Below are 10,831 nucleotides of genomic sequence, written 5' to 3' on the forward strand. Positions count from 1 at the left end.
ATTTCCACCTTAATAGATGATTTACCATAACCCTCATTCAAGTCGGGTTAACTTGTTTTAAATCTTTATGTATGGACCATTTCCAAACTGGCGAAGAATCACTGGAAGGCATCTTCCAAAATTCATCATGCAAGTGATTTAGTTCAAATCGCAGTTAGCGAGACACTGACCGTCATTTTGGGGATGGCTCCCTGGATGCTTTTCTATCTTGGAGAACAAACACTAATTAATTATTGACATTTGCTTCGAGTATTTGTTGGTACCGGCTGGTGGCAATTTGGACATCGACAATTAAGTAACTTGAGCAACATATTTCTGCAAAAACGATTCTCCTTAAGCATGCGAAGTTTGGAAAACACAGGGTGAACGAGATGAGACAGGAACGCTTTCTACTTAGAATGATACATGAAAATGAGAAAAATGGCATATAAACAACAACAAACAAAAACATAACGAAAATCATAGACTTAAAATGTTTAATTTCACAAATATGACAACACGTTTATGGAATATTTCTGCACTAATTTTGTCCCCACCCCAGTCTTCACTTTATTCCACAAATCGAGAAATAATTATGAAGATGATTTACAAATTGGGACTAAGCAGCTTCACTTTTAAATTTATTAAATTAATAGTTTCCCATGGTATATAGCCTACACGGTTAATAAACTAAAGGTTGAAAATAAAACTTGTACGTAACTAACAGAACTTTCTTTGTTTACCACGGACATTTACTTACATTTGTTTGCAAACGACAAAGGATACGTTAGTAAAAGATGTCTACAAAGACACGGAGTCAAAACAATAGCAGGAACAAGTATTTAGGAAGCAATCCTGGTTGTGAAAATCATTATGATAATAATGTTAATGTAAAACATTGATCATCACTGATAAAACCATGTCCACTGGTCGAAGCATTCCAGTATTCATGACTCCCTTTTCTTAAGGAGATCTTGGTGTCTGAGGAGTTGGAAATATTATCACATTAATTGTACTTCATCATTAGGCTCTGTAAGAAATTGCTGTTCAAGGAGACGTATAATGGATCTCTATGAAGTCTTTTCAAATGTTACGAAATACCGCTTTCTTCAGAGTTTATTTAAAATCCATTATCTTCAAAAACTCTGAAATAAGGTATGAATATAAATGTTAATGTTCGCACAAGATTAAGGTATGCGAAACGTTGTAGCTAAAGGTCGATAGGTCATGGGATAAAGATGTAACAAAATCCATTAGTATGAAAAAGTTCCAAAGACGGCACTTTTCTTGAATGAGATTAATGAATACCAGATAAAAATGTAGGACGTATGGGAAACATGGCAAGGAGGATGAAAGCATGACGAATATAATTCAAGTTTTTCCCGAGAAGAAGAAGGAGGAGGAGGAGAAGGATAAGGAGGAGGAGAGGAATAAGATGAGCACGCAGTGGTGGTCGTAGTAGAGATCTTATGTAAATTTGTATTAGAACATACTGGTGCCTACGTTCGTGAAAAAAGGTTTCCAATAACATAGTCTTTAATATTGTGCAAAGGTATAAAGGTGCCTCCATTTTCATAGCCAACGTTGTGTTTATATGAAGCATACATATACTGAAGTGAATAGAACTGAATGAAATGTAGTGTAAATGATCAAAATAAAATAACGTTTTCGCGTACCTTCATAGTTAATATATCCATCGCCATTAAGATCAACTTCCTCCATCATATCAGCGACTTGCTGGTCTGTAGGTTGGTCTCCCAAGCTTATAAGTGCTTGCTTCAGCTCTTCCCGGCTGATGAGACCATTTCCATCCCTATCAAACGACCTGAATGCATCCAACAGGTTCTCTTCTTTGTCTTCACTGCTCATCATTCTTCCCATCATGGCCACAAATTCAGAGAATTCGACAGTGCCATTCCCTGAAAATGGAATCATAACCAGGTTGAAACAGGTACTGAGCTAAAAGTGTAGTATTGGGTTGGGATGTTGTGTGGACGGGGTTTCGTGGCTTAGTCGTTTTCACAGAACCTAGTGCTTGACGCATGAATCCCCATTTCACTTCTTTGTTGTTTTTTTTTCAAGAATAAAATTTGGGTGGATAAAACATGCTAAATGCTATCTGTCCACTTTCTAAATATGGTCGAAAAAAGAGTGAGGAAAATATCGTCCAGAAATCATGATAAATGGCAGTGCTGGATATATTCCTACGGCAATTGGAGGCGACATCAGAATTGAATACGATACCGCCCAAATGCAGTAGAATAAAGGTGCAGCCATAGTTCAAACTGTTTTTACATATAATGCTCTATAAATTTTAATAAGACCTATTTTTAAGTTTATTAACAGAACTTGATTGATTGAAAACATACTCTCTTTATGGTAACAAAATGTCTTTGTTATCGACCAATTCGATGTGTTTTTACCAAAAATCATTGAGTCTCGAGGAGTTCTTGTGCAAGACAGGTACTACAAAATGCAGCGCTTTGTTTACCAGCTTCAATTACGACCAGCAGTGTAGCGCACGTTGACAGTTCCTAGTTCAATTCAAAAGTTAAAAAAACTGGGTTTGAGTAGTATCTATGACAGATTCGTTTAAAACTATTGTCAGAAGCAAATCCAACGTTGCTGATATAATGGGTAAAACGTATGTTTCAATACTTCTATTGAATCAGTTCGATCATTATAGGTGTTTTAGATTTTGATTACTTATTAGTCATAGTTTGTATACCCTGTGATTCTAGGATCTAGGATAAATTAATTAAATAGATGACTTTGTATTATAATATAACAATGGCATCCACATTCACCAACCTCGGGAAGAAAAGAAACACCCAAACAAAATCTACGACGAGGCTGAAGCAAGATAGCTGACCTTATATGGTACGTTGATCAAATTTATATTTAATCAAAGAATCAGCTGCATAGACTGAGATTACCGGAAAGCAACACAAAACGAGTGATATACCAGTTGGTATACGATTTCATAATTTCTTAACGGTACTTCAGCTTGATTTACGCTTGACGGATGTTTGCCTGTGTTGGGAACTTGGCAATTTGGTCAGGGTCGGTAAGATAAACCCGTTTATTTTTTAGAGCCTGACGTGAGATTAAAAATCACTTTCACAGGTGAAAACAAGTATTATGCAATTCATGGCAGTGAATCTGAGTACTATTCTTAAATACCAAAACATATAAATCAGATAATAAGATTAAAGAAGAGAGAACAAAGCAACTGAAAATTTAAATAATACTAGGTAAAGGTTCAATGGCATTAGGAACCAACTGATGCTAAGGTGTGTGACTTGGAAACTACTAACTCTGCGTCGGAACTTCCCATTACGAATACTGTAAACTGTATTTGCTGGTGTTACGTGTTGATCTAGATGCTGGACAATGCCTTAAATGTGATAATCGGAATAAAGTATCATAATTAGCGTTGCCGACCATGCGGATCTGTTCGCAAGTATTATCGTGCACGTCGTGAAAGTTTCGTTGAACTAATGATTATAGAAACACCCGACGATATGACTGCAGAAACACCCAGCACGGTCGATAAAAAGATGCAGAAGTCAGTGAAACAATGGCTAGGATTGAAGCAACTGCACTTTCGGATCCTAATTGGCAAAGTAAATATGCTTAAAACATTTATTGATGTAATCTTCAATTAGACAATGATTTCCCCTTTAATATCGGTAAGCCTAACGTTAATCAGTTGAGGCAACTCGCGCGACAGTGTGGAATACGAATATCAAGCTAAATAAACCACGGCCACTTCCTTCGGATCAACCACTGCCAGTTGTAAAGACAACATCAACAGTACAATAAATGAAACAATCCGCGCGTGAGTGTAATATACACATACTAAGACGCGCAAGAAAAGCTTACGTACTTTCCTTATTAGGTCTTACAATTGCGTCGGGTCTGATTGCGAGACAACTTCATGTAACTGGCAAACGATTAAATATCCAAATTTCTGCATGGATCAAAGGAGCAGAAATGTCACTTACGAGGATGAGCAAAATCTCTTTATATCTCAGCCACTATCGCCGCTGATGTCCACCTGCATGTTCCAGAATTTAAGCTGTATTAGAGCTCTCGTGAAGTTGAATGAAAAAGACATCAAGAAGAGATATATGTTTTTCAATGCTAGGGCTGCTAAAATGTCCAGACCATTACCAGGAGTTGAAAATTATACAGTTACATAGGTAATTATCAGATTTCTTCCAACGATAAGTTACACAAAATGAGTAAACGTAGCTTTAACAATATTTCAGTCATATCGCTACGATGTCTACCATGTGGCAGTTTATAGTGATGTCTAGCACTGGGGCATCATTTCGCAGACGTATGTCCCACCCAGTCACATTATCCAGACACCAGGTCGACCAGTCCTAACACTAACCTCTTAATGCTGAGTGCCAAGCGAGGCAACTGTTAGTACCATTTTTTAAGTCATATGTATGACTCGGCCGGGGATAGAACTCACGACCTTCCGCATCCGAAGCGGACGCTGTAGCCACTAAGCCACCGGAGCGGTTAAACAAAATGAACTCTAAGACAATTACATAACTTTAGATACAATCCTGGATTTTTGGGATTCAAATTGGGATTACCTCTTCGTCGGATACATTGATAGCAGGTACAATAAATTTCAAATCGATGTAAGAAGGTATAACAGAAAATAAACATCATGAAAATGTTCCAGATTGCTTAATAAATGATGTGCACATGGTGCATTGTTGTTTATGAATTTGTACCTATAACCAGCATTGTGACAACTATGGTTTTATGAGTCACTGCCAATCGTGCCTTTACAGCAGGTGGGTGAGACAGTGTTGCCGTTCGGATTTAAGGTTGACATGGATCTCATTGTGGAATTTACCATGCCTAGCCATGTAACCAAAGATGATTTTACACGATTTTTAACATCACTGACCATGTTTCATAGAGGCGCTTGTGTGACCTTAAACCAAAATGATAAAGAAAATTTTAAAGATGAAACTGATGAAAGTTACGCAGTGTTTTTTGAAAGTTTGAAAAATGCTCCAGAGCATGTTCGAGTGGATACTTTCCAGATACTTGGAAGTTTAGCTTCATATTTCATTATACAAGCCTTTTCACGGATTGAGTTGCATACCAACATCAAAGTATATTCCACCGCGATCAGAGGTTTTGAATGGTAGCTCGAGTCTGGACGAACGTAATTTTCGTGACATCAAATGTCTGGTGTAGATGGTTACTGACATCGGTAAGTTTGAACAATTCAGACCTGTCATCACCCTAAAAGTGATTGTTTGGAATAAAAGCCTGCAGCCATGTCAAGTTTCCACGGTAAAAAACGTGCAGATCAATACGAATTTGCTATTATTATGCGAAACGAATGATTATGAGGCGACCATTACGTGTGGATAAAATATATTGTTCACGAATACTGGCCGGCATAGGCAGTATCATGGAAGAAAGTTTCCATGTAGACGATGCATATATTTGTTTAGCACACAACCATGTCGCAGAATCTGTAAGAAACGATAGCAGACATTAATGAAGGAGCCGGCAAAATATTTTAAAAGTTGTGGAATAAGTCCCATGCACCTCAGGCATGGTAGAAGTATTTATAAAATCGCTCATTATCACAGCGAAATGGCTAGAGCAATAGCATGCCTCGTCTGAAGATATGCTTAATACTAATAATAATTTTCACAAGTTTTTCATGGCCACGAAACACTGGATTTGTGATGGTTCCTTAGGGGTAATGAAAAAGTGCGCAACCACCATCATATCACTGCGGTTTATAGGTCCCTGTCCAGGCTTAGTTAGGTTCTTAGAATCAAGTCCTATATGCAGCCTACTTACAGGCCCAAACTAATTGTGTCCAGCGATGTGTTTTTCACCAGATTATTAATGTCATGGTGTTCCAAGTAGATTTGTTAAAAGAGACTCAGCATCACCGACTTTTTAAGACCTTACGCGTTCCTGTCCGTAGCCGACGGACCTTAAAGGTAACACAAACATAAACTTCCTTTGCTGCACATTGAACACAAGTTCTAACAATCGCAGCAGCTCCACCTTTGCCTGTCAAACCCCCTGTTGGGATTGCAGTAAGACTTTTCATGCGACATCGCACACAATATGAAAACATGATTGTTTAAATACAACAAGTGTGGTATACAGTCTGATTAAAATCAGATATCCGCTACTATACATGAATATCTGACTGCGACCGCTTAAGGGTCATGTTCTGATAACCTATATAATCATCATGAGAACTGTTGATCTAGCAAAATACAAACAAGTGTACATGGTTGTTGATGCTATTTGTGGACACGTGGCCGCTACCACTGTAGGCTTGGGTGGTTGTTGAACGAATGACCACGGCAACAATCATTGGTACACGAATCGTTGTCGAAACGATATCAATAGCAACCGGTGTCTCGGTTGAGGTTGCTAAAATAATGCGACTACAATTCGCGAATATTTTCTTCATACCTTCTCACAGAAGCACAATGTAGTCTCATTGCGATTATTAAACTGTACTCAGTAGCCACTGAAGATAAAAGTATTATCATAGACATCGTTGGCGGAAAAGGCAAATCAACGAAGACTAACTGCACATATACGAAATCGAAAGGTTAGTGACCAAAAACAGGTAATTGATATAATGGCTGTTAAAAAAAAGTGTTTGCTAGCGTATATTGACCAGTCTGCCTGTACATTAACCTGGTTAAAAAAAAATAACTTCACTTGAGGCTACCGCGTGTTTGAGTCGCGTTAAACTCACCATGATGTTATATTCACTTACTAAGATCATGCAGTTGCGTGTAAATGAAGGGTAGAATCATGGTTATATAGAGGCTTTGAATCAAATAAGTAACGAAAATCCAAAAATTCTCAAAACGATACGACTGATGCACCTGATAAAAGTTCGATTTAATATATATATAACAGACAGACAGGGACAGAAAGAAACAGAACAGAAAGGGCTATTCCTGGACTCTATAGGGTAATGTTTGATAATATTTATAATAATTAACAGATTTTTCATAAATACGAATAAATATTATTATGCAGGTTAAACAATATTAATTCGTACTCTATGGAGATTTGAACCCGGATCCACGAGTTAACGGCAACTATCGCCACGCCTGTAACCACCAAGCCCTATATCATGTCGACCATGTACATATAAAAAATGATGTTACTTGTCGGTGGTATAGGCACCCGTGCGTAGCTGACATACCCAAATGTCGACTATATATATATATATATATATATATATATATATATATATATATATATATATATATATATATATATATATATATATATATATATATATATATATATATATATATATATATATATATATATAAAGCAGATATATAACCTAATAAATAGTGTGTATGTGTATGTATGCATGCATGCATGCATGCATGCGTGCGTGCGTTTGTGTGTATGTATGTATGTATGTATGTATGTATGTATGTATGTATGTATGTATGTATGTATGTATGTATGTATGTATGTGAATTTGGTAGATAAGTAAATGGGCAGATATGTATGATACAAAGCAGAAATAAATACCATTTTTGTCCACCTGCCTGATCATCTCTACAAGCTCTTCCTGTGTGGGTTTTTGTCCTAGGCTCCTCAACACTACTCCAAGCTCCTCTGTCGTAATGTGGCCACTTCCATCCTTGTCAAATAAATTGAATGCCTCCCTGTACTCTAAATAAAAGAAGCAAATAAGCTGACTATTTTACCTAAATCTCTTGCACTATCTTTGATCTAAAACTATATAACAATAGACGGAAATCTAAAATGCGTTAAGACTTTCTCATATATCGAAATATCATATAATTATACCAGTGAAAGTGACATTTCCTAGTTTATCCCGTTAAAATTTAGCGACTTTTCTTTCTTTTACTATTGTGCGCGAGTGGTTAATGTTCACTACTTCCTAATGTTTACAACCCAGTCTAATGTACCTTTCCAAACTTAAACCATAAATCAACCCAGTTTTGACAATGACTACAAAAACCATATAAAGGATAGGAAAAATTAAAATAGTACTGACAATTCAACTGTTGTTTTTTTAAGTACAAAAATTTTGGTTCTTGCATGTGTGTATGGTTAGCAATATGAACTAAAATACACGCTAAAAGACAGACTGAGAAAATTCAGAAAATTGCTGGATATGAGGGTCAGGGAACTCAGTTTGAGGTTGGTGGAATAAACATTGTTTGAGATGCAGTAAGTATTTTCCCAACATAAAAAACCCGGAAGTCGAACTGGGAATCACACTGAGTAGTATTTGATATCTTTTCATTTTTATTTCTGGATGCTGTGTGTTAATATGTAGGTCACTATATGTATATTTGCTCTAATATAGTCCCACTTACCCTTCATATATAAGTCACTGTATGTATATTTGCTCTAATATAGTCACACTTACCCTTCATATATAAGTCACTATTATGTATCTTTTGCTCTAATAATGTCATATTTACCCTCGATCTGGTCTTTTGTTAATACTTGTGCCTGAAATAACGAAAAGGAGGATTCTAAGTAAATTATGGCCTTAGATATTGAACTCTTGAGTAGAACAGAGGCAAATTTTCTGAGAAATGTTTTCCTGCTTAAGTTTGAAATTATTTATTGGTTTATAGCAATAATTCCATGAAACGCAGCAAATTTTATGTGGTTTAGTAAGTAAAACTGTTAAAGACAATGTCTGCTTCTTTGTCATATTGCAATTCCAAACGACAATGGATGACACTTTTTTTCTTCACTTATTTTTAACACGGTTCTTGTTGAGCATTTCCGTTTACTTGAGAACGCCATTCCAAACTCTAAACGGTCTTCAGAACGAATAACTGACCAGTTTCAACAATCCAGAACCAAACGCATTTCAAAGTTTCGATTTGCGCTTGGTGTTCGGCTGAAAATGCCTGTTCAAAACAATATTATAAATGAGAATGAATATAGTGGATTGAAAGCTACGTTTAGCAAAGGCGCAAAAGCTTTTATTATAATGTTTACAATACGATAAATATAGTGAAATACTTAAAATCAATACTAGCTGTATCTGCATGTTGTTCTTGACACACTTCCTGAGTGAGGCTGAATCAAATCGATTTTTATTTTGATTCATATCAACGATGTGATATCAACGAAGTTGTCTGAATAGTCCCGCATGACATCCATGATGACTTGATACTGCTCTGGGCATTTATTAGCATATATATCCGGTTAACCCCGGTTCATATATAAATACGCACTATAAATACACTGTTCTAAATTTACTGTCGTCTCCATGTTCATGAACGTGTTCTTTTTTATGCTTGCAAACAGATCTATTCTAGGTTCTGCACTGTGATATGCATAATGCATGAATTTTTAGTAAAATATATTGAAATCGCTCTGTGATCACAAACACCACTATACATGCAAGTGTTGGAGAAAATGGGCATACGTTCAAATCTATATAGATTTGATGGGTCAGGCCCGGTTGGCAATGTTGTTGTATCCATAAATTGTATCTCCTTGAAAACAGTCATTAAGGTAACCCTGATACAGTAGTCATCTGTTGGAAAACATGTGGACACACCATAGAGTGCGGCATCGAAAACTTAAAGAATATCAGATTCGTTTGCGCAACGAAAGTAAAGTGTCTGGGCTATAAACTTGTATACTACAAGATAATGCTTTCGTTGACATATTAATAATGCTCTCTCTCTCTCTCTCTCTCTCTCTCTCTCTCTCTCTCTCTGGCATAGACCAAACTCAAAACGGTACTATACTGCAAGTATGAATCTGATCTTACGACAAGAAAATAACATATAAAAGGGTACTGATAATACAACTGAATATCTAGTCTGTTCGCACTTACACTTATTGATGAATGTAGTTTTTTCCGGTGTGCTCTGTCGTCCACATCAGGACTCGAGGCACTAAACTATATTTACAAAGACTATCTAAAATAAATGAAATAAAACAAAGATAGCCACATTTCTCATTTAAAAGCATTCATTTGTCACATCTGTTCCAAAAAATGTACTCACCATCGTGCACGTTGTTTCCACAGCTATGTGTAAGCTATTCCGCTTTCAATAAATCTGCTTGTATTTATGTTGAGCAGTATCGCCTAAATACGGTCTAGCACACACCAGGAATTTCACTCAGCTGTCAACTGTCGTCAGTGAATTTAGCCCGGATAAAATGGATACAGGTGAAGCAAGCGGATTTATATTACAAATCTCCGTCTGTCCTGTTTCCTGCTGTCTTGTTCTGGAAAGAGGTAGTTGGTGTTTGATATTCGACCACAAAACGATGGGAAGAACAAAGGTCAAGTGCACGCATTTACTTTGCGCAGACGAGTATTTAGTGTCCTTGTAATGGCTCATGAAGCACACGCCTTCAGTCCTAAACCTAACAACTTGGTGTGGTGAGCCCGTTTAATTCCAGAATACTATTTTTATTCTGTATTCAAAATAAATAACTCAAACCTTGATCTTGAGATATATATATATATATATATATATATATATATATATATATATATATATATATATATATATATATATATATATATATATATATATATATATATATATATATATATATAAATATATATATATATATATATATATATATATATATATATATATATATATATATATATATATATAAACTCGCCATCAGTGGTTAGAAATATTCGTTACGTATCTGATACAGATTTAGATTCCTCATTTTCAAGGATTATGTAACTTTACAACTATCGTGTAAAAGGACCACTTACTTGCTATGATATTTTTTAAACTGGTGTGAATCTAACATTATTCGTATTCTTTGC

At 36.0% G+C, this 10,831-nt stretch overlaps 1 protein-coding gene across 1 annotated transcript; it reads right to left on the minus strand.

Moving 5' to 3' along the window:
* Positions 1-462: 462 nt before the first annotated feature.
* On the minus strand, positions 463-10,374 carry LOC149805559 (calmodulin-like). The gene is made up of 5 exons (XM_089950164.1): positions 10,041-10,374; positions 8,487-8,517; positions 7,561-7,704; positions 1,656-1,898; positions 463-1,124 (listed from the first exon to the last, which is right to left on the minus strand). The coding sequence occupies exons 1-5, from the start codon at positions 10,041-10,043 to the stop codon at positions 1,096-1,098; spliced, it is 450 nt and encodes a 149-aa protein (XP_089806290.1). The 5' UTR covers positions 10,044-10,374; the 3' UTR covers positions 463-1,095.
* Between the last annotated feature and the right edge of the window lie 457 nt (positions 10,375-10,831).

This window comes from Sinohyriopsis cumingii, chromosome 2 (assembly GCF_028554795.1).
Source record: "Sinohyriopsis cumingii isolate HCF-2022 chromosome 2, ASM2855479v2, whole genome shotgun sequence".
In the NCBI taxonomy this organism is placed as follows: domain Eukaryota; kingdom Metazoa; phylum Mollusca; class Bivalvia; order Unionida; family Unionidae; genus Sinohyriopsis; species Sinohyriopsis cumingii.